This window comes from Lepidochelys kempii, chromosome 8 (assembly GCF_965140265.1).
Source record: "Lepidochelys kempii isolate rLepKem1 chromosome 8, rLepKem1.hap2, whole genome shotgun sequence".
NCBI lineage: Eukaryota > Metazoa > Chordata > Testudines > Cheloniidae > Lepidochelys > Lepidochelys kempii.
The window spans coordinates 44,380,016-44,403,752 of NC_133263.1; the positions used below are offsets into that span (position 1 = coordinate 44,380,016).

A 23,737-nucleotide genomic window follows, 5' to 3' on the forward strand; every position below is an offset into this window, starting at 1 on the left:
TCGTGCGAGGGGTCCCACACGGGGGGTAGGGGCGGGGGGGTGGTTGGGCGGGGAGGAAGTAAACTGGAGGGTGTAACCCCGGAGATGGTGTTGAGGACCCATCGGTCCAAGGTTAGCTGCGACCATTCCGTGAGGAAAGCACACCACCAGTTGGAAAAGGGAAGCTTTATTGGAGGTGGATCCCTGATGAGGACTGGTGGGATGCCCCCGAGCATCCAGTCAGAAATGTCTTTTCCCTGCCTGCTTGCCCTTGGAGGACCCAGGCTGGGGGGCAGGCCGAGACTGCCTCTGAGGGCATCTCTTATAGTCCCGCTGCTTCTTATGGGCGGCCTCGTACTTTGGGAGGGCAGCCTGGGTGGGAATCTGCTGCGGCTTGAACTTAGGTTTTGCTGGAGCCAGGACATAGAGGCCCAGAGTCTGGAGGGTCATGTGGGAGTTTTTCATGCCATGCAGCCTTGTATCTGTTTCCTCCGCAAACAGAGCTTTCCCGTCAAACGGGAGATCCTGCATGGAAGACTGAGCTTCACCGGACAGCCCAGAAAGCAGGAGCCATGACGCCCATCTCATGGACACCGCGAAGGCCATTGATCGTGCGGCCGTGTCGGCATCATCCCAGGCTGCCTGTAGGGACGCCCTAGCAGCCGCTGCCCCTTCCTCCACTCCACTTGAACTCCTTCCTATCGCGCTCCTGGAGGGAGTCCTCAAACTTGGGCAGGGAGCCCCACAGACTGAACTCGTAACGGCCCAGGAGAGCCTGATGGTTTGCCACTCGTAACTGGAAGCTTGAGGATGAATCATCTTTCCTTCCGAAAGACTCCAGTCTCCAAGAGTCTTTGTTCTTTGGGTTCGGGGCTGGATGACCCTGCCGTTCCCTGCGGTTGACCGACTCGACCACCAGGGAGTTGGGCGCCGGATGGGTATACAAGTACTCATGCCCCTTAGCGGGTACAAAGTACTTGCATTCCGCATTTTTAGAGATAGGGGCCAATGAGGCTGGTGTTTGCCACAGGCATTTGAAATCTTAGCCACCCCTTCATGGAGAGGCAAGGCCTCCCTCCCGGTGCCAATGGGGACAACACATTAAACAGAGTCTGAGGGCTCCTCCATCTCCTCTGCCTGGAGGTGGAGGCTTGCAGCCACCCTCTAAGAGTTCTTGGTGGGCCCTGAAGTCCTCCTGCGGGACGGAGGGAGGCGGGGCCGCAATTGCCTCCTCCAGGCGGGGCAAAGAGGCCGGTGCGATGCTCTGCGTGTCGGCTGGCACGGGAGGTTCCGCCACCTGGTCAGACTCTGGGCACGGTGCTGAAGACACACGTCCCACCACCTCCTTTCTCGGGACACTGGAGAGGGAGGCCAACGGTGCCTCCGAAGCTCCGGCCACAGACTGAGCTGCCACTGGGGCTGCACTGGAGGCCACGGTGCCCACTGGTACCATTGGTCTGGCCAAAATGTTCAGTGCCACTGCACCTGCTGTGGCACCAGCAGGGTCAGCTGTTCGGGTTGTCTGGCCTGGCCCATCGAAGGACGGCTACGAATAGAGACTGGTCTGGCATAAGATCTGCTGCTGTCTCTGGACCGGGAGGAGCGGAGGGGCCGGGATCTACGATGGCCACAGGATCGCAATCTCGACATGGAGGACCAGTACCGGCGGTAACAGCTGCTCTGCGAACAGCCTCAATGAGCGGACATGCGACAGTGAAACGCCGGCGATCGATGCCCGGGGCTGTGATATCTTGGTGGAGACTTGGAACGGGAGTCCGAGAGGAAACGGCGTCAACGACCGTGCTGTGATCGACTGCGGTACCCTCTCCAAGACTAGGACTGAAGGCGACATCCGCCACGATCCCGCCGATATTCGTTCCTTGAGGACGAGAGGTGCTGCGAGTCCCAGCCGGCTGGAACCCAGCCAGACAGTCCGGTCGGCGTCGAGGGCAATCCACCTGGACACTGCCCCAAGCAATTGCTGGTTGGTGATCGGCGCTGGAAACGTTCCCTCGACTGAGACCAGTACCGGGCCGTAGGCGACTGTGGAGATCCCAGCGGCGCCTTACCTCTGGAGCACGGGGCCAACATCGGAGGCGCTCCGGGCACTGGCATGGACATAACATCCCGGGACACCTGGAGGGCTTCAGGAGTGGACAGCATCCGGACATCCGGAGAGGCCTGTACCAAAGGGGCCGGGCTTCTCTGCGCAACGTGAGTCGGAGGCCTGGGGCCCGGTGGGGATCAAGGACTGCCTGACATGGGCCTAGCCTCAGTCCCAGACTTCCCTCGGTACCGCTGTGAAGAGGGAGTCTTCCTGGCCCTCTTGGCTTGCCCCATGGATGGGGAGCAGTGCCGACTGGTCGATGGCACCGGAGGGTTGCCGTGTACCGACACCGCAGTGCCGGGTACCAGTTCGGAAGACATGCCGGGGTCGGGGTCAGCATTGACTCCATCAGGATGGCCTGGAGTCTAATGTCCCTTTCTCTTTTGGTCCAAGGCTTAAACGACTTGCAAATCTTGCACCTTTCACGGATATGGGTTTCTCCCAAGCAGTGCAAACAGTTTCCGTGTGGGTCACTTCTTGGCATAGAACGCCTACAAGAGCCACAGGACCTAAACCCCGGGGTGCGGGGCATGCCCCGGCCTGGACTCACTGACTAACTTAATTAACTAAACAGCTAACTAACTACAGGTACTAACGCTGAACAAACAAACAGTTCTGGGGATGAGCTACAGCAAAGCTGGAGCTGAGCAGTTCCGACGCACCTTCACTGGCGGCAAGAAGGAACTGAGGGTGAGGGGAGCGTGCAGCTCCCCTTATACCATGCCAGGCAGGAGCCACTCCAGGGGTCGTGGGGGCGCTCTACCCTACGGGTACTGCTAGGGGAAAAACTTCCGGCACCAGTGCACATGGCGAGCACACACACCTATTGTGGAATACACATGAGCAATCACTCGAAGAAGAACTTGAGCTCATGTGCACCAAGTGACCCCAAAAGAGTTTTATCAGCACATATGAATATTCAAATATGTCAAGACCACAAACCTACTGACCGCATGTGGCACTGCAGAGACACTGGTCCACCTTCAATTAGTTCATCATAGGACAAAATAAATGTGGATGGTAATTAGGTGACAGTACAAAGTCAGCTCATTGGCACCCACATACAAGGCAGTAGCTGTAGCTGTCACATCCCCTACAAAGGCCATCTGGGGATTATGCAAGGCCAGGTCAATGATGGATGAGATGAAGGATGGTCCAGTGGTTACAATTCTAGGTTGGGACTTGAGAGTAGGGGTCCAGTCCCTGCTCTGCCACAGATTTCCTGCAGGACCTTGGGCAAGTCACTTAGTTGCTCTGTGTCTCAGTTTCCCATCTGTACATTGGGATAATAGCGCTGCCTCACCAGGGGGTTGAGAGGTTAAACACATTAAAGAGTGGGAGGTGTGCAAATGCTATAGTGACAAGGGCCTGAGAAGTACTCAAACTGTTTCCGTCATGCCCTTTTCCCCCCATATACTTAATACTTGCCAGGAATTTGCTACTTTTGCTGTTTTACTGTCTATACCACAGGATTTTTCTTTTTTAAACTTAAGGAAAAACTCCCTACAGTGAAAACAGCTGCCTCTTCAGACCTGAAATTTGGCACACCCATGGTGTTCTGTGTGTATTTCACACGCTGCTCAGTTTCAGGAAGGGCGCATGTAAGTGACAGGACCATCATCTGGGAGCGTGAGCAGTGGAACAGAGCTAAGTGATACGAGCCCCAGATGCCACGCATGCCCATGTGTACACTTTCTGGGGCTGACCACGCATGCCCATGTGTACACTTTCTGGGGCTGCTTATGGAACCTTGGAACCCCTCTCCACAAGCCCCTTCCTCACCTGTGAGAAGGGGCTCAATAAATCCCTTGGCTCCTTCTGTGACAAAGTGGGAGTGTTCTTAATGTTTTCTCTGAATACTGTGTGGGTGCCTCAGTTTCCCCTATGCAGTTCTTAAGTATCTAGGTGGTGGGATAAGGGTGTGTATTTGTTGCAGAGCCCTAGAGGGCCAGTGTGATAGGGTCTGCACAGAGAATGGCTGACACCCTCTCTTCTGGCAACTGATGGCCTGGGCCCCTCCTCTGCAAAGGTACCAACTGAAGGTGTTGGAGAACAAAGAGATCAAGTGGCCTCCTAGCCCGGGAAAGAGACAAAAGGCGAGAGGAGGGGTGGGAGAGTTTCAGTTTGGAGCTGCCTGGGGAAATGGAGGGAGGCCTGAACTGGGTCTGGCTCCCTACCCCCCAAGATGAACCTCACTGAGGGGTCCTGTTTCCTGTACCTACAAGCTCTGTTTTGGACTGTGTTCCTGTTGTCTAATAAACCTTCTTTTTTACTGGCTGGCTGAGAGTCACAGTGAATCACAGGAAGTGGGGGGTGCAGGGCCCGGTCTCCCCCAAACTTCGTGACAACTGGTGGCAGTGGTGGGATGTACTGCACCCCCTGGGTGGCGCTTCCTTCAGTGAGTGACTGGGGAGCAGTAAAACAAAGGGTGATTGACGAGGACCAGGCGTGCTGAAGTCTCAGAGAGGAGCGGTTTTAGGGGGCGGAGAAGCTACGCTTAGCTTAACTCCTGGGAGAGTGTGACCAGCGAGAAGGACTGTTGCAGTAATGGATTCCCCCTGGGGACTGCGGGGAGCAGTCTCAGGGGCGGAGGAGCCTGTGGCTTGGCCCTGGATGAGAGGAGGACTGTTGCAGTAATGGGGTCTCCCTGGGGACTGCAGAGAGCAATCTCAGGGGCAGAGGAGTCTGCGGCTTGACCCTGGGAGAGAGGTGGTGACCTGGAGAAGGGCTAGCACACTAGGGGTTCTTCCTGGAAACCATGGGGAGCTGAGAGCACACAGGCATGCGAGTCCACAGCAACTTGGGAACAATGAAGTGATGGCCTATCACCATCTCCTTAAGAAGGACATTGTAAACCTGTGCAAAAAGAGAGGGTTACATATTGGAAAGTTCACCAAAGCACAGTTAGTTGTGCAGCTGGAGGACGATGACTGCTCTAAGGAGCAGATTCCTGACCCAGATGGGGCTACAAGAGGATCTGGGAGCAGCTGTAGCTGTAGCCAGGCATCCCCAAGACTCCTGTCCCCGACCAGACGGGGGTCTTCACGGTCAGGTTCCCCATCAGGGGATCAGACACAGATGGGATTGGAGCAGAGTCCAAAAGAGCAAGAGGACCATGAGAGACAGCGAGAGCCCAAGAAAGAGCTGCAGGAGAAGCAGCAGCAGCATGAACTGCTGATGGTGGAGCGGAGAGGCATATTGGACTTCCCAGGGGTGAGTGGGAATAGACACCGGGGTGCCAGCACTGCAGGGAACCTCGATACTAAATTGCTGCCCCTGGTTAAGGGGTCGGGGGGGGGAGATGTGGATGCCCACCTCACTGCCTTCGAGCAGGCTGGCGATTTGAACCAGGGGGACCCTGCAGAAAAGCCGCGGTATTTAGCTCCCTTGCTGGGTCTCAAGGCCATAGACGCCATCAGCCAGATGGGTGGGTTGGTGGACAGGCTTCCACTCCTGGCCCTGGCCTATGTGTCTGCGTGGACTCTCCTGGGCACAGGCCTCTCAGACCCCCAGTGGGAGCGGAAGGTGGTGGTCAATGAGGAGACATTCCTGGGGTGGCGAGATCCTGGGACAGAGAGAACTGTTGTCAGGCCCCAGGTGGTGCAGCCTCACCAGATGCTGAGGGGCTGTGTGACCTGGGTGAAGGTCCCAGGGATGAAGGCCCACGACCTGCCTATGGGCCAGATCCCTGTGCAGGAGGGGTCGGGCTGGCTGGTAGTTTGGGTTCTCCAGGATATCGGCTGTGCGGTCCTGTTGGGGGGTGACTGTGTGTCTTTGGGACAGGATCCAGGCCCTGCTCCTGTAATGGCCGAGGATTTGAATTTGAATCCAGGGAAACAATTGGCTAAGACGGAAATGGTCAGTGAAAATGCAGATGGAGAGGAGAGGAGGGGTGGGAGAGTTTCAGTTTGGAGCTGGCTGGGGAAATAGAGGAAGGCCAGAACAGGGTCTGGCTCCCTATCCCCCAAGATGGACCTCACTGAGGGGTCCTGTTTTCTGTACATACAAACTCTGTTTTGGACTGTGTTCCTGTCATCTAATAAAGTCTGTTTTACCGGCTGGCTGAGTGTCACGGGTGAATCGCAGGAAGTGGGGGGTGCAGGGCCCTATCTCCCCCAAACTTCAAGACACCTTCCCATAAGGGGCACTGAAATCGGTTTCCTGATATCCTGACATAGAGGTTCTGGGAACTGAACTCCCTCATTCTGGAATTGCACGAGGAACTAACAAAGCTACTTGGATGCCTGTTCGTTAGAGAAGGGAGGGGATGAAGGAAATCTGATGGAAATATTTTCTAATTTAAAGCAGGAAGTGACAGAACCGGTACTCCAAATAGCAACAGAGCTGCTAGGGCCTGCTGGAAACGAGGACTTGACAGCCTCAACATGCACAGATGAGGTTGTAGCAGAGTTTCTCGCTGTTCTCAGAGTGGCAGTGACAGCTGGTTGAATCCATAGCTCTGTATTTGAATATTCTGGGTCTTCTTGTAAGATGAACCCTTTAAGTTTAAATGTTCAGGCTAACGTTTTTGGTTTTTTTTGACAACTACTAAGTTCTCTGCAGGGGTTTTGGCTGCAGCAGCAGATTTAATCAACTTCAGCTCAAGATTAGTGAGGTTTTATGCCTGGAAATCATGTTGGCTTTCAAACAATGCTTAAGCACTGTTCAGTGACAGGACTCCCTGTATGTTGAGCTGAGCTTACAAGTAGACCAGGAATGGACCCCATTCCTTCCCAGCTTAGCTCCTGCCTACATGCACACTGACGTATGTACACAATGTACGTATAAAATCAATGCATTAATTTAGACACTTACAGGTCCATATAACACACTTGCAACGCAAGTTCATACACTTTAAAATATACATTATTTTTAAGTCAAGTGATATCCATTCTCCTGCATTTTGCACCCCTTTGAAGTCACTTTTCTACCAGGATTACGGTAGCAGTGCAGTTGGGCAGTGATTCTGTAGTTATTATGAAGCAAAAAAACACAAGGAAAATCCTTTGAAAGTGCAAGAGGGAGCATGTTAACTCCCGTCCTTCTGTAGCTCCATTTGACTGGCCCTAAGCTCTCTATGAGGGAAAAAACCTCTGTTCTGCCCTGAGACAAGATGTAACATGTAAAACAGGTCAAGAGGTTGAGTTTTGATGAAGTTGGGAGAATGAGGGTTTGTAACAGAAACTCAGTTTCATAATAAAAAGCTACTTTTGGCCTTAATGATGGGAAGTCTAACTCACTCTGTGAAGATATATTTTAATACTATGACAGTGGAAGTACACAAGAAAGGAAAAAATGTTAAGATCTTACTCATGAACCTAACACTGCACAGGTACCGAAACAGCGTATTGTATTCGTGGAATAGTAGGTGATAGTCTCCTTGTACACATGCATTACAAAATGCAACCTTAATTTTCATATTTCTTGACATTTCAGCGCTTAACACTGCAACTGTTGTGTTGCTCTTACCATTTAAGGCTAAGTATTAAATGCAAGTTACCTGCATTTTGACTGCAATGACCACAGAAATGAGCTCCTTATCCATTTCCTTTAAGACGACCAGTTTCTTTAAAGTCAAGGTGCACAACCTGCAAGCAAGAACACAGGAGAAACAGCTATGAGTTACGCCTGGAAAAGGACAGGACATGAAGTCAGAGCACGCTGGAGGTACACCATGCCCTTGGGATGAATTTCTTCCTTTTCCTTTTATGTACTGGAGAACAGAGTACAGACTACTGACCCACAAGCTAGGTTAAAAAACTAGCTCTTAAAGCCAGACAACCAATAGAATTCAGAGTTGCACATTTTCAAGTTTGTTGGTTGTTTCACTTTGCAACTCCAGGCCCATGAAGACCTACTTCTACCTGTTTATCAACTGTTGTTTTCATGAGTTCTTTTAAAAGTTAATAAGCAGTTCTGGCCACCCAAATGGAAAAACATGAGAGGGATTTAAGCTCTTCCCTCTGTCCCCTGCTGCTGGCATGCCAAGCAGATGAAAGTAGTGTCACGCTCCACTCATTGCTACTTTGCTTTGTTCAAAGCTGTTAAGAAAATAAGAATGGCCATATTGGGTCAGACCAGTGGCCCATCTAACAGACTATCCTGTCTCTGACAGTGGCCAGTACCAGATGTTTTCAGAGGGAATTAACAGAACAGGGCAACTTATGGAGTGATCCATCCCTGCTATCCAGTCCCAGCTTCTAGCAATTAGAGGTTTAGGGACACCCAGAGCATGGGGTTGCATCCCTGACCATCTTGGCTAATAGCCACCAATGGACTGATCCTCCATGAACTTCTCAACACTTGCAGAGTTTTTCTGCTGTAAGTTTAACCGGTGATAGGGAATCAGTGAAAGTAAAGCACTGGTTTGTGTACTCACTTAATTCCTCAGGCGTCAGAGTGTTTACATTAGCAGCACGTCCATCCCCAATGAGAGCTGCACTCTAGGGAAGCTATCCCACAGTGCAGCTCTCTCCAGTTTGACCATGGGTCTTAAGGGAGGGAAGTGGGGGATGATGGCGAGGCATCCTGGGTCCTTGCACAACCTCCTCTCCCCAAACATGGATAAGCTCCAGTAGCTCAGCATGGCTCAAGGCAGGGGATCCTTTGCTCCGGTGGAGCAGGCATTGTCACCTGGCCAGATAAGTGAGCACTTGCCAAGGAAACAGGAAGGGGAGTTTTAAAGTTCCTGGGGCTTTACAGGGGGAGGGGTGGATGTCTGTTTACCTGGCATCAGAGCAGCAGAGCTGCTGGCTAGAGTGGTCACCTTGGCACTGTGGGATATCCTGCAGAGGCTAAAAGCTACGTAAACAGGAAGAATGTGTCTTCACCTGCACATCACTGCAAATGCATCACCGGTAAGAGCTGTAAACCTCTCCTGGAGGTGGTTTTCTTTTTGCAGTGAAACTTCTGAGTTTCACTGCAAAAAGTCATTAACAAGTGTATCCCATGCTTTTTGTGAAAAAAAAAAAAAGGGACTTTTTCTTATTTTAAAAGGCAAGTGTAGATATGCCCTAATTCTTTTTTGAACAGTGTTATACTTTTGGCCTTCACAACATTGCCCGGTAACGAGTTCCTCAGGTTGACTGTATGCTGTCTGAAGTACTTCCTTTTTTCAAACCTGCTGCCTATTAATCAGGTGACCCCCATTCTTGTGTTATTTGATGTCATTAGTGATCCGATACTATTGTGCATTGAAATAATTCCTTGTATAAAGTACGGATGGAATTATTTCAATACACAAGTGTTAATATCAAGAAACAAGCATTAGTGTCTGGATTTTAATATTGGACTGGCCAGAAAGAAGCCCTTCCACTCTGCACACTCAGGGAAGATCCTGCTTTACTGAGCCACTTCTCAGACACCTCTTCCCAGCACAGCTCCTAGGTATGACTTCTCCTAGGAGCCTTACAGCTCTACCATTTGGCTTGGTGTTTGGTGGGCATGGTTCCGTCAGATCCTCTCTCTATTCATTAGCCAATTTATTTGAGCATAAGCTTTCATGAGCTACAGCTCACTTCATCGGATGCATACTGTGGAAAGTGTAGAAGATCTTTTTATACACACAAAGCATGAAAAAATACCTCCTCCCACCCCACTCTCCTGCTGGTAATGGCTTATCTAAAGTGATCACTCTCCTTACAATGTGTATGATAATCAAGGTGGGCCATTTCCAGCACAAATCCAGGGTTTAACAAGAACGTCGGGGGGGGGGGGGTGTGTGGAAACAAGGGGAAATAGGTTACCTTGCATAATGACTTAGCCACTCCCAGTCTCTATTCAAGCCTAAGTTAATTGTATCCAATTTCCAAATGAATTCCAATTCAACAGTTTCTCGCTGGAGTCTGGATTTGAAGTTGATTATCATACACGTTGTAAAGAGAGGGGTCACTTTATATAAGCTATTACCAGCAGGAGAGTGGGTTTGTGTGGGGGAGGAGGGGGTGAGAAAACCTGGATTTGTGCTGGAAATGGCCCAACTTGATTATCATACACATTGTAAGGAGAGTGATCACTTTAGATAAGCCATTACCAGCAGGACTGTGGGGTGGGAGGAGGTATTTTTTCATGCTTTGTGTGTATAAAAAGATCTTCTACACTTTCCACAGTATGCATCCGATGAAGTGAGCTGTAGCTCACGAAAGCTTATGCTCAAATAAATTGGTTAGTCTCTAAGGTGCCACAATTACTCATTTTCTTTTTGCGAATACAGACTAACACGGCTGTTACTCTGAAATCTCTCTATTCACTATGAGAACAACAGGAACTCCAGTCTCTTTGGAGCTATCTTCCTAACTCTCCACACTTGGGCTGCCTGTGCCTGATATATTTGTTTGGGGGGGGGGTGACAGTCCTCGTCATCACAGATACTGCCATTCCTCAGCATGAGTTATGCTTAGAAATCCATCTTCTCCAACCCATCCTAATCCGTCTGGCCTCTCTCAGTCCCAAGGGAGAACCACCACATAAACAAAGAGCACAAACAAAAGCCTCCTCCCCTCCCCCCACCCCGCCAAGATTTGAAAGTATCTTGTCCCCTTATTGGTCCTTTGGGTCAGGTGCCAGCCAGGTTAGCTGAGCTTCTTAACCCTTTACAGGTAACAGGATGTTGCCTCTGGCCAGGCAGGATTTTATAGCACTGTATACAGAAAGATGGTTACCCTTCCATTTATATTTATAACAGAGGAGATCAACAGATAGTTGATCCAATCACCTCCTTCCCATGTGTGTCTATCCTATTTTCCCAGTAAGAGCGGAGAACCTTGTCTCTCGTACACCTGTACACTGCACTTCCTGACCCAGCAAGAGCAAGAAGTGAAACTGATCCATACTGTGTTGGTTTCATTCCCTGGCTGCTACTCCTGCAAGCACTGTATGAACATCAGACCATAGGGCTTGAAGGTCACTGAGTCCCCTGGTACTGCAGGCAGCCCCATCATATAATCTTGGTCACAAACTCATCAAGCTGCAGCTTCAGACTAGTTAGGTCATTTGCCCCAACAGCCCCTATTAGGAGGTTTCTCCAGAACCTCTCTCCTCTAATGGTTAGAAACCTAATTTCCAACGTAAATATACTCATGGCCACTGTTCCATTTGTTCTTGTGCCAACATTGTCTTAAGCTTCCACAGCTCCTCTCCCTCCCTGGTGCTTATCACTTCAGCAGGACCAGCAGCACATACTCCATGCTGGGAGCAGAGACACCTACCAAAGGGGGAAAAATGCCCCACATCAGACCAAACTGGAGACTGGCAAGGCAGTGCACTCAGCCCCTAAGAGAGAGCAGATGTGAAAGAGCAAAGGCCCTTCTAGCAACCCCTCCTGCTGGCAGGCTACAGAGGGACCCACATGCATGTTCCATCATGAGAGAGACTCAGAACATTGACACCCTCTTCCACCCAACCTCCCCGCACCCCCAACACCAACCATGGACAAAACCCCAGAAAACAAACCAACATAAACAAGTAAAATAAAATGAAAAGCTCTACTCCACATAGAGGTTTTACCCCGCAAAGGATCCAGAGAACTACAAAGTCTCCAAGGGGCTGCATTATTATCTATTTTACACAGAAATGTGTGCAACACTGGGACAATTCATAGTACCTCTGGGCCTCAGTTTCCCCATGTGTACAACAGGGATAACAGCCCTGCCCTGCCCCAGAGGGATGTTGTGCAGATGAATATATTACAGATGGAGAGGTGCTCAGATACTACAGGAATTGGCAGCAATGTAAAACTGACAAACTCAGCCCCTCCTTAGCCAGTTGATGACAAAGGGCAAAAGGGAGAATGGAGGCTCTCACACACCAAGTCCATCCACACAGAAAGGTGGAAGCTCAAACTGACAGAAAGTGGGAAGGAAATAGCACAGAAAGGCAGAAACAGGGGGAGAGGAGAGCGAAGCCCAGTATTTTTGACTGCACATCTGGTTTTTACTGTGTGCCAACACTAATTAGAAGTGATTCAGAGATAAATCTCAGGTTTCAGAGTAGCAGCCGTGTTAGTCTGTATCCGCAAAAAGAAAAGGAAAACTTGTGGCACCTTAGAGACTAACAAATTTATTTGAGCATAAGCTTTCGTGAGCTATGGCTCACTGCTGTAGCTCACGAAAGCGTATGCTCAAATAAATTTGTTAGTCTCTAAGGTGCCACAAGTCCTCCTCTTTTTTCTTTTTTTTAAAGAGATAAATCTGTCCCCTACTCCAGATTGAGGGAGGGGAAGGGGCCTCTGCTCCTCACCCCGTCCCAAAAGAAATGTCAAGTGTCAAGCACATGCATGCTGCAGCAGAGTCAGGAACTCGTTGTGATGCCATTTGTTTTCTTTGTAATGCTGTAGCTGGAGAACACTCACACCCCCCTGCTTGCCAAAATCCACAGAGCTGTGGCTGGTCAGGTGATGAGAGCAGAGGTATAACAGGACAGGCATTGTCTCTGCTGACAGACCAAAACAATCTGCTCTTTTTGTCCATCATACCCAAAGCTTAAGAAGGGAAAACTTACGTAAAGAAACAATTGTGCTCTCAGCACACACAGAAATATACAAGGAGCATTCTGTTCTCCACTGACATTCTTTCAATTAGTCATTTATAAGCTTTGATCAAACCCATGCAGCACTGCTGCCTGAGAAAGCCTCTCACAGTGATCAGGGAAACAAAAGCAGTTAAAAAAAGACATGAGATACATCTGCTTTCTTTATCCATGATTGCTGGACAACTGGTACTAAAAGGCTCTTCGCACCAAGAACAATGAAGCATTTATATCCTCTAGCAGAGGAGGAGATTCAGAGAAATCCACAGTGTAAAAATCATTCATGCAGTCAGTGTGTTTATTATTGCAGGTCTAACTTGTCTAGCTTCTACCTATCTGTTACTTTACAAATCAAAGTAGGAAATGGGAGGAGACTAACGCTTGCAAAAAAAAAAAAAATTTTTTTTAAAGGTTATTCTAAGGGTATATTGATTGCAGCCACAGCCACATTTGGAGTAATGCACGAACAGTGGATTCAGTGGCTAAAACCAATGGGGGGCCTCCATGTACAGATGTGTACACAGAACAGCACCAAGATTATCCAAAAAGGAGGCACAAAGGTATCACCCCCTTTGTGTTCTTGTCCATCTGCTTGGAATTTTAGTGATACCTAAGTCTCGCAGATCAGCATTTGTCTGCTCTTAGCATCTTTATTAACTAACTAGAAAATGTTGCAATAAGCATGTTAAATTTCATGAGCAATACTAAACTGAGAGGAGTTAACACCAGGAAGGACAAAAATACAGTGATCTAGAGAGATTTGAAACAGAAAAAATGATTTTCAGCTTGGAAAGATGCACTCAACATACACAGGGAAAAATAATCTAGTACACAGCTATCCAATAGGAAGGAGGACACTTGGAATCAATACTGCAAGAGACACCAAGGGCGATGACAGAAGTAGGCTGAATGACTTGTAAATATTTCAAAACTGCATATTGCGCATGTGCAGCAGAACATTTTTCGTGCACTCGTTTCAGCATCCACCTGTAACTGAGTATGTGAATGCATAGCTAGTTCAAGGCACACAGGTGGGTTCAAGATGTATAGTTAAACCCACAAAAGCTTAGAACCCTCACTTTTGTATTCCTTGTTTATTTTAACTGTGCAATCATGCAATTTTTGCATTTAATAGATACATAATTTTGATTATTCTTGCTCATTTCATTTACGCCAAGGTTGGGATTGGGATTGACTTCCCCTCCCAGCTTTTATTGGCAGGGACCTTTTGTGTTTTTTGCTTTTCTCAAGGCACTTAAATATCCATTGGGAGGACAGATGGGTTCTATTCAGTTTCTGAATCTGAAATGGAACCTTGGGCCTTCCCTTAATCATAAGCCAGGTTTCCATAAAAGAGTTGGAGGCTCTTGCCTAGATTCTCCATCAATTAGAGCTACAAACTACTACAGAATAAACACAGGTCCAATGAATATAAAAGGCTGTCTTTCTAAAGTAAAGATGTGAGAGTCTGACACTAGCTTTAAACAGAAGCCTGGTCTTCACCCATTTCCTTCAGCCTCTGAAGGTATAGAATCATAGACTTGTAAGGCTTGAAGAGACCTCGAGAATTCTCCTAGTCCAGGGGTTCTCAAACTTTTTCTGAGGCCCCCCACAACATGCTATAAAAACTCCTCGGCCCACCTTTGCCACAACTGTTTTTCTGCATATCCAATAGTTTAAAAGCCAGGGCCAGCATTAGGGGGTAGCAAGCAAGGCAATGGCCCAGGGTCCGACACCACAGACAACCTTGCAAAGCTAAGTTACTCAGGCTTCAGCTTCAAGCCTGGGCAGCGGGGCCTCAGCTTGGGCTTCAGCTGGGGGGGGGGGGGGGGGATTTTTTTCCAGGATTACCTGTGCAGGCGCCATAGCGCGGCAAGCATGGAGCCCGCTCAGCTCTCCGCTGCAATTTTGACCATTGTAAATACCTCATGCATTATCCAGAGGTACGTGCAGTACCTGCAAAACCGGGTGAGGAAGCAACGACAGTGTGATTACTATACTGATGAGGACATGGACACAGACCTTCCTAGAAGCATGGCATATGGCGTTTGGGAGATCATGGTGGCATTGGGCCAAGTTCATGCCATGGAACACCGATTCTGGACCTGGGAAACAAGCACAGACTGGTGGGACCGCATAGCGTTGCGGGTATGGGATGATTCCAAGTGGCTGCGAAACTTTCGTATGCGTTGGGCCACTTTCATGGAACTTTGTAACTTGCCGTCCCCTGCCCTGAAGCGCAAAAGACACCAAAATGAGAGGAGCCCTCACAGTTGAGAAGCAAGTGGCCATAGCCCTATGGAAGCTTACAACGCCCAACAGCTACCGGTCAGTCGGGAATCAGTTTGGAGTGGGCAAATCTGCTGTGGGGGCTGCTGTGCTGCAAGAAGCCAACGCAATCATTGACCAGCTGCTATCAAGGGTAGTGACTTTGGGAAATGTGCAGACGATTGTGGATGGCTTTAATGCACTGGGGTTCCCTAACTGCGGCAGGGCGATAGACGGAACGCATTTCCCTATCTTGGCCCCGGAACACCGGGGTGGCCAGTACATAAACAGCAAGGAGTACTTTTCCATGATGCTGCAAGCACTGGTGGATCACAAGGGACGTTTCACCAACATCAACATGGGATGGCTGGGAAAGGTGCATGACGCTCGCATCTTCAGGAACTCTGGTCTGTTTGAACAGCTGCAGGAAGGGACTTACTTCCCAGACCAGAAAATTACTGTTGGGGATGTTGAAATGCCTATAGTTATCCTCGGGGACCCAGCCTACCCCTTAATGACATGGCTCACGAAGCCGTACACAGGCACCCTGGACAGTAGTAAGGAGCAGTTCAACTGTAGGCTGAGCAAGTGCAGAATAGTGGTAGAAAGTGCACTGGGACATTTGAAAGCGCGCTGACGCAATTTACTGACTCGGTTAGATCTCAGCACAACCAATATTCCAATTGTAATTGCTGCTTGTTGTGTGCTCCACAATATCTGAGAGAGTAAGGGGGAGACATTTATGGCAGGGTGGGAGGTGGATGCAACTCGCCTGGCGCCAATTTCGAACAGCCAGACAACAGGGCGATTAGAAGAGCGCAGCAGGGCGCACTGCACATCAGAGAAGCTTTGAAAGTCAGTTTCATGACTGGCCAGGGTACGGTGTGACAGTTGTGTTTGTTTCTCTTGAAGTTACCCACCCCCTATATATATATATATATATATGAAAGTAAATAAAGTCACAATTGTTTAAAAAAAACATTCTTTATTATTTGTTCCCAACACATTGAGAGAAATCAGAAGGTACACTGGGGGAGGGGGTATTGGGTTAGGGGGGTGGAGGAAGAGAGAAGGACAAGCCCAGAAACCAAATCAAAATTTAGGATATGCCAGCTTTCTGCTGCTTGTGCAATCCTCTGGGGTTGAATGTGTGGGTCCCTGTAGCCTCCCACCACGTGGTCTTGGGAGTCTGGGTGAGGAGGCTATGGAACTTGGGGAGGAGGGAGGGTGGTTATTCAGGGGCTGCAGTGGCAGTCTGTGGTCTCGCTGCCTTTCCCGCATTAGATCCATCATACAGCGGAGCATGTCAGTTTGCTCCCCCACGAGCTTGACCATAGCATCCTGCCTGCTCTCATCGCGCGCGTCCCTCCTCTCCCTGTTCATTTAATGCTTTACGGGTCTCCACAATTGTTTACCTCCACACTTTCAGCTGGGCCCTGTAAGTGCGGGAGGACTACATGAGCTCAGCGAACATGTAGTCCCGAGTTTGTTTTTTTCCGCCTTCTTTTTGTACGACACTGCTCTGCGTCCCGGTAGTAGCCTCTTTGCGTCATGGCCCTGGAGACTTTAGCGTACTTATTTGTGGGGTTTTTTTTGGAACGTTGTTCTGCCATAACAGATTTGTCTCCCCAACATGCAATGAGATCCAGTACTTCCCATTCGGACCACGCTGGAGCTCGTCTGCAAATCCGGGACTACGTGGTCTCTTGTGATGGTGGACTCTGCATGGTCGCCTGTGGTGGTGGACTGTGCTGATGGTCACCTGTGCTGATGGTGACCAAACAGGAAAAGAAATTCAAATGTTCCTGGGGCTTTTACTGCCTACCTGGCTAGTGCATCGGAGTTGAGAGTGTTGTTCAGAGCGGTCACAAGGGAGCATTCTGGGATAGCTCCCAGAGGCCAATAACGTCGAATTGCGTCCACAGTACCTGTAACCCGGAACTGCAATCTCGATTTTAGCGCTACTCCACTTGCCGAGGTGGAGTACAGAAATCAGATTAAAGAGCCTTTTAAATCGGAAAAAAAAGGTTTGGTCATGTGGACGGGATCAGTTTTATTTCGAATTAACTCTGCTAATTCCAAAATAACAGCATACTGTAGACCAGGCCTTAGAGGTAATATCTAACTTAAATCTCCCTGACTGCATTACTGATTATAATCCCTGATTAACACTACTGCTTGTCCTACTGTCAGTGGAGAGTGAGAACCATTGATCCATCTGCTCTTTGTAACAGCCCTTAACATCTTTGCAAACTGTTTTCAGGTCCCCCCTCAGTCTTCTTTTCTCAAGACTAAACAAAGAATCAAAGAAATATAGGACTGGAAGGGACCTTGATAGGTCTTCTAGTCCAGCCCTCTGCACTGAGACAGGGCTAAGTATTATCCAGACTAAATATTATCTAACGTGCCCAGGTTTTTATTAACCTGTCTTCGTAGATCAGGTTTTATAAACCTTATTTTTTTGCTCTCCTCTAGACTCTCCCCAATTTATCCACATCTTTCCTAAAGTGTGGTGCCCCAAACTGGAACAAATACTCCATCTGAGGCCTTACCTGCATCAAACAGAGCTGGACAGTTACCTTCTGTTTCTTAAATACAACACTCCTGTTAATCCATCTCAGAATGATACTAGCCTTTTTACAACTGCATAATATTCAGTTTATGATCCACTATAACCCCCACATACTTTTCCGCAGTGCTACTGCCTCACCAGTTATTTCCCATTTTGAAGCTGTGCATTTGAGTTTTCCTTCCTAAGTGAAGTACTTTGCACTTGTCTTTACTGAATTTCATCTTGTTCACTTCAGAAAAATTCTTCAGTTTGAATTCTAATCCTTTCCTCCAAAGCGCTTGCAACCCCTTTCAGCTTGGTGTCATCTGCAAATTTTATAAGCACATGTTCCATTCCTTTATCCAAGTCATTAATTAAAATATTGACTAGTACCAGAATCAAGAGAGAGACCCCTGCGTGACCCCATTAGATACATCCTCCAAGTTTGACAGCAAACCAGTGATAACTACTCTGAGTATGGTTTTTCAACAAGCTGTGGACCCACCTTATTGTAATTTCATCTAGACCAGTGCTTCTCAAGCTGAGAATGGGCGGCCATTTTTTTTCCAATGTGCGCGCAGACCAGCACCAGTCCATGGACCACCACTTTGAGTAGCACTGCTCTAGACCACTTTCCCCTGGTTTGCTTATGAGAATGTCATGTGGGACGGTCTCAAATACTTTACTAAAATCAAGATAAGTCTCATCTACTGCTCCCAACTCCCAATACACTAGGCGTGTCATGCTGCCAAAGAAGGAAATTAAGATGATTTGTTCTTGTCAAATCCATGCTGGCTATTATCCCTCTATTACACTCTAGTCACTCACAAATTGCTTTTTTGATCATTTGGTCTGTATCTTCCCATGAATTGAAGTTAAGCTGATTGGTCTATAATTCGCCAGGTTCTCTGTGTTCTCCTTTTAAAAGAAAAGATAGATTCTATGTTTGCCCTTTTCCAGTTCTCTGGGACCTCACCTGTCCTCCATAAATTCTTAAAGATAATTGCTAACAGTTCTGAGATTGCTTTATACAGTTAAGTACCTTAAGCTTAGGGTCAATATCGCCAGGCCATGGACTTGCTTACAATATTCTTTCACATGTTTTCCCTGTTCTGGCTTGTGTTCCTTCCCTCTCCTTGCTAATATTAAATGCTTCAAGCATCCAAACAAAATTAACATTTTAGAGAAGACTTAGGGTACGTCTTCACTAGCGACATTAAAGCACTGCCAACAGGGGAGTAGCTCCCAGAGCTGGGGCACTGTCTACACTGCCCCTTTACAGCGCTGAAAATTACAGCGCTCAGGGGTGTGTTTCTTCACACCCCTGAGCGAGACAGTTGCAGCACTGTAAAGTGGTAGACAAGGCCTTAAGCAAACTAGCCATTGAACACCTCAGCCTAGGGTGTCATCTATTCTTTCTCCTTCCCCATCCTTTGTCTCTCTCTTATTCCTAATGTATGTATAGAACCTTTTATTATACGTCTCTTGCCAGGTGTAACTCAGTTTGTGCCTTAGCCTTTCTGATTTTGTCTCTACATGCTTTCCTTCCTGTTCTTTTGTACCTATCCTTAGCAATTCATCCATGTTCCCGCTTTTTGCAGGATTCCTTTTTAACTTACAGGTAATTAAAAAGCTCCTAATTGAGCCATATTGTCCTCTTATCATTCTTTCTATCTTTCCTTAGCGTTGGGATATATTGCTGTTGTGCCTTTAATACTGTCTCTTGAAAAAACTGCCAATTCTCCTGAACTCCTTTTTCCCCTCAGATTTTCTTGCCATAGAACCTCACCTCCTAGTTCTGAGTTTGTTGAAGTCTGCTTTTTTGAAGTTCATTGTCCTTATTCTTCTGCGGTCCCTCCTTCCTTTCCTTGGGATAATGAAGCCTATCATTCACGTTCCCGAGTTGCCTTTAAACCTTCAGATTCACAACTAATTCCTCCCAGTTAAATAGAATCAAGCATATAGTGGCTGCTCCCAGGTTATTTCCTTCCACCTTTTGGAACAAGAAGTACTCTACATCCAAATGGAATGGTGTGTACTGACGGCCTCGCTACGCATGCTGTCTGCCTTTAGAATAGCAATTATCTGCTGGGAAGGTAACATTTTGGCAGTTAAGGTCTGAAACAAGTAACAACCAGTGTAACCAAAAAGGTAGCAAATTGTTTATTAATTTGATAATTCTGTTTGTGTGCCTTGGGGTATAAAAAGCAGAAAAATATACCTCTAAGAATGAAATTGGCTCACTGAATTAAATGTCCTTTTCTCTATAGGGAGCACAATAATTGCACCAAGACTTCACTCACACAGAGATCTTTGACCAACAGAAAGGAAACAAAATTAAAAATTAAAGACCTGCATTTTAATTAAACCCCATGAAACTCAGGAGTGTGGATGGAAGAACCAGCTGCTAGATCAAGTGAGCCAAGCTCTAGACTGAGACTCTAATGCAGGGGTAGGCAAACTCTGGCCCGCCAGCCATTTTAAGCTAGCCCTCAAGCTCCCGCTGGGGAGCGGGGTCTGGGGCTTGCCCCGCTCCAGCTGGGGCTCAGGTTTGGGGGCTGCTCCAAGCAGCAGTATGTCACTTCTCTGGCTCCTATGCAAAGGCATGGCTAGGAGGCTCTGCACACTGCCCCATCCACAGGCACTGCCCCTGCAGTTCCCATTGGAACACCAGAGGGGGCCATGGGAGGTGGGGGCCATGCCGCTGCTTCCAGGAGCTACTTGAGGTAAGCACCACCCATAGCCTGAACCCCTAAGCCTCTCCCCACACCCCTTGCCCCAGCTCTGATCCCCCTCCCACCCTCCAAACCCCTCGATCCCAGCCTGGAGGACTCTCCTGCACCCCAAAGCCCTCATCTCCATCCCCACCCCGGAGTCTGCATCCCTTCCTGCACCCCAACCCACTGCCCAGGCCCTGATACATCTCCTGCCCTCCAAACCCCTCAGTCCCAATCCAGAGCACCCTCCTACACCCCAAACTCCTCCCCCGCCCTCCCCCACACACCCTCACCCCTGCATGGAGCCCCCTCCCACACCCTGAACTCCTCATTTCTGGCCCCACCTCGGAGCCTGCACCACCAACCAGAGCCCTCACCCGCTCCTGCACCCCAACCCCAATTCTGTGAGTATTCATGGCCCGCCATACAATTTCTATTCCTAGATGTGGCCCTCGGGCCAAAACATTTGCCCACCCCTGCTCTAATGAATCAGACTCTCCCTGAGCAACAGAGACAGGACATCTTATCCTGATACCCAGATCACAGATTTAAAGTGAACCCTAACAGCCAAGATGATCTTGCACTTCAGACTCTACAGAGGCAGGTTCCCTCTGCACGTATAGTCTCTTATGACAGAAGTTACACATATCCGATCCTCTAGAGAAGTTACAAATTTCAACCAGTGGACATGCTGCTTTCAGGGAATCTGTGTTTCTACGTGGACATTGTTTGTACAAACGTATTGGAGATGGTCAAAAGAGAGGTGAACGTATCATACTGAGATTTTACATCACCACCCAAAACAAGCACCTTCTGTATACAAAGTATTAATTCGACACAATGAGACTTTTGTGCTTTCATACAGATTTGCATAGATCTGCAGCTCCACCTCTGCTTTGCTTCTGTCACTCAGATAATTATATTAGGCACAGGCAGCAACTGCTACATTTAAAGATACAAAGCACCGTTCCATTATAACCCTATTTACATTCCATACATTGAGCGTGTCACTTTTTGGCCTCACATATTCCACAGTCCGTCTCCCAAGGTGAAATTTTGTTTGAGAAAAATCCCTTGAGCCACTTAAACGAGAAGAGGGGCAGGAACAACATTTTTACATAAAAAAATAAAAGAACTGTTGTGCATACAAGCCAACAGCTGAAGTCAACAGCTGAAGAGAGATTTTGCATTGGAGTCTGAATAAGAAGCATTTTTCTGAGGAAATGGATTTGACCAAGTTATGAATGTTTGAAAAAAAAAAAAAATCAGACAGCCTATCTAGCCGAGTGCAAGTTTGTTAAGTATGCGCCTAAGGAACTAATTGCAGCACCTACATGTCAGCAGTTTAGTAGCATTTAATTCATTAATTCACTATTTCCGCAAAGACTCCTAACCGGGCTGGATCTTCCCAGTATTTCCGGAAACCCAGGTATCAGGAAAGGGGGAGAAGGAAGAAAATAATCATCCTAATCTCACCAAAACGTTCTGTGGCCTAAGGCTCAGACTGTGAAGTCCTGAGCTTTTCCCACCTTTTCCACTGACTGGCCATGTTAGTTCTTTGCAATCAGTTCTTATGCGAGTCCTTGGGTTGCCATGTGTCAGTCCCATTTACAGATAGGATCACTGAGACAGATACAGGTGAAAGTTACAGTGCAACAGATGGTATAAGCCCTGATTTCTGACATGCTGTACCCATGTTTTAGGCCTCTCAGCAATTATGGGTCTGTGCTTAGATACACAATGGGGCTAATGGCCCACTTTGGTAAGGAACTCCAAAACCTATAGATGAAAATTACTGTAATTCAAAGGCTCACAGATCAAAACCCATCTCTTCCAGGACAAGACTACCCAACACCTTCTCAGTGAGGACTATTTCCATGCCTAGTTGCAACTTTCAACTCTCTTCCATTTTGACCGCAGCCCTGCTCAAGAAACCTTTGAGATTTTTTTTTTCCAATAGGAAGAGTATTTTTCATTGTCCTCAAACTCAAAAATAGTTGGGAAAGTCTGGAAACAGCTTCATTATAATGGTAGGGACTCTTAAGATCCTAAGATTTTATGGCTGTAGAGATCAGGTGCTTTAACAGCAAATCGTAGCAGGTCATTGAGTGAAGGGGGACCAGCCCTGGGCCTCCCTTCCCCACTTGGCTAGTGAAGCCTGAATCTGCTGAGTATAGTACAAGTCTATTTGTTCCAAGCTCTGCATGGGTGGTTCAAATAAGCGCAAGAGGTCTGAGGAGAAAGCATTAGTTTTGGTGGGATGCTCAATTTAAGTTCTTTGGGTCAGTGAATTTTCATTCATATTTTTAAAAATGAGACTGTACATGTCCTCAGGGCCTGGAATGCATGCATTTTTATCAGCTGAATAGTGACAGAGCACTAAATGGTGATCGGCTGTGAAAATATGAGTTTATAAGCTTTGATCCAACACCCCGGTTGGAAGAGGCAAAGAGGTACATTTCCCATGTGCTCTGGAGGCCTTAATCAATGGTGGCCGGGATACAGTAATTTTAGTCAAGGAAGGTAACTCATTCAGGAGGCACCAAGCCAAGCAGTTCCAGATCACACAAATTTACAGCTTAAAAAGAAATGCCACTGGAGTGTTTAATGTTTAATAAGGAAATGTCATGCACAAAAATAGCATTAATAATGCGCTATTAAAAGGGAGAAACCCACAGGGGTCAAGAAAGGTTGAGCTTTCAACTATAACAATTAACTCCTCCCCCTTGTGCGCTTTACAATCAATACAAATATATAATAAACAGGAATTTTTCCACACACTTTCATACAGCTACAGTGCATACAGCCTTCAAAGCTTTAGAGTTTTGAGATTTAAAACATCCCACAAAGTCAAGTTTACAGAAAATCAGTTCAATGTTTGAAACAGCATGGTCCAACTTTATAGGCAGGAGCCGAGTCTGGAAAGAAATGGAAGGAAAAACTTACTGCCTCCTGACTTTAAACTTTTGATGCTTAAAGGAGCTAAAGCCATTTTCTTCAGGCTTGACTGGTCCCTAAATCCATCATATGCATAAAAAGTGATTTTTGCAGTTATACTTTCTATTTGATTTTTCAGATCCTCTGCCGATATTAGTGAATGTATTAGACCCATTTTAGGATCGAAACAAGGTACAAAGAAGTTAAGCAACATTAACAGTAGTAGATTCTAGAAATGACAACTATTGGGTTCCAGGACCACAACCTAAGGGTACACATGATGAGCAAGATGTTTGTGTCCTGTCCACACTAGAATTTGCAATCTGAAATAGAGGCCAGAGAGCACTGTGAAGTATAATATTTAGTTTTTATATAGTGCTTTTTTCTTTCAAACCACGTTGCAAAGGTTATCACTATAAGTAGCCCCATTTCACAGATGGGGAAACTTGCTTAGGGTCACACAGAAATGCCAATAGAGCCAGCAACACAAACAGATCTTGAGAGTTCCAGTTCAGTACTCCTGTCACTAGGACACGCTGCCTCCCCTCTAAAGCCCCACAGCATGGAAAAATTGAATTTTAATATGGGACCTTGATGACAGCAGTCAAAACATTATAAACTGGAAGAAAGCAGGCCGTTTAGGGTGCATCATGG

The 23,737-nt window shown here is 47.5% G+C and overlaps 1 protein-coding gene across 10 annotated transcripts in view; it reads right to left on the reverse strand.

Annotated features, from left to right (window-relative positions):
* The window catches only part of PACS2 (phosphofurin acidic cluster sorting protein 2), a 209,295-nt gene that overhangs the window by 149,101 nt on the left and 36,457 nt on the right, over nucleotides 1-23,737 (reverse strand). For all 10 annotated transcript variants that reach the window (XR_012160291.1, XM_073356257.1, XM_073356256.1 and 7 more), the window contains exon 2: nucleotides 7,587-7,674. Coding sequence is in view for 9 of the 10 variants with exons in the window: in XM_073356257.1 (XP_073212358.1) it covers nucleotides 7,587-7,674 (88 nt within the window). In the remaining variant the exon portion in view is untranslated. The remainder of the gene's footprint in view (nucleotides 1-7,586; nucleotides 7,675-23,737) is intronic.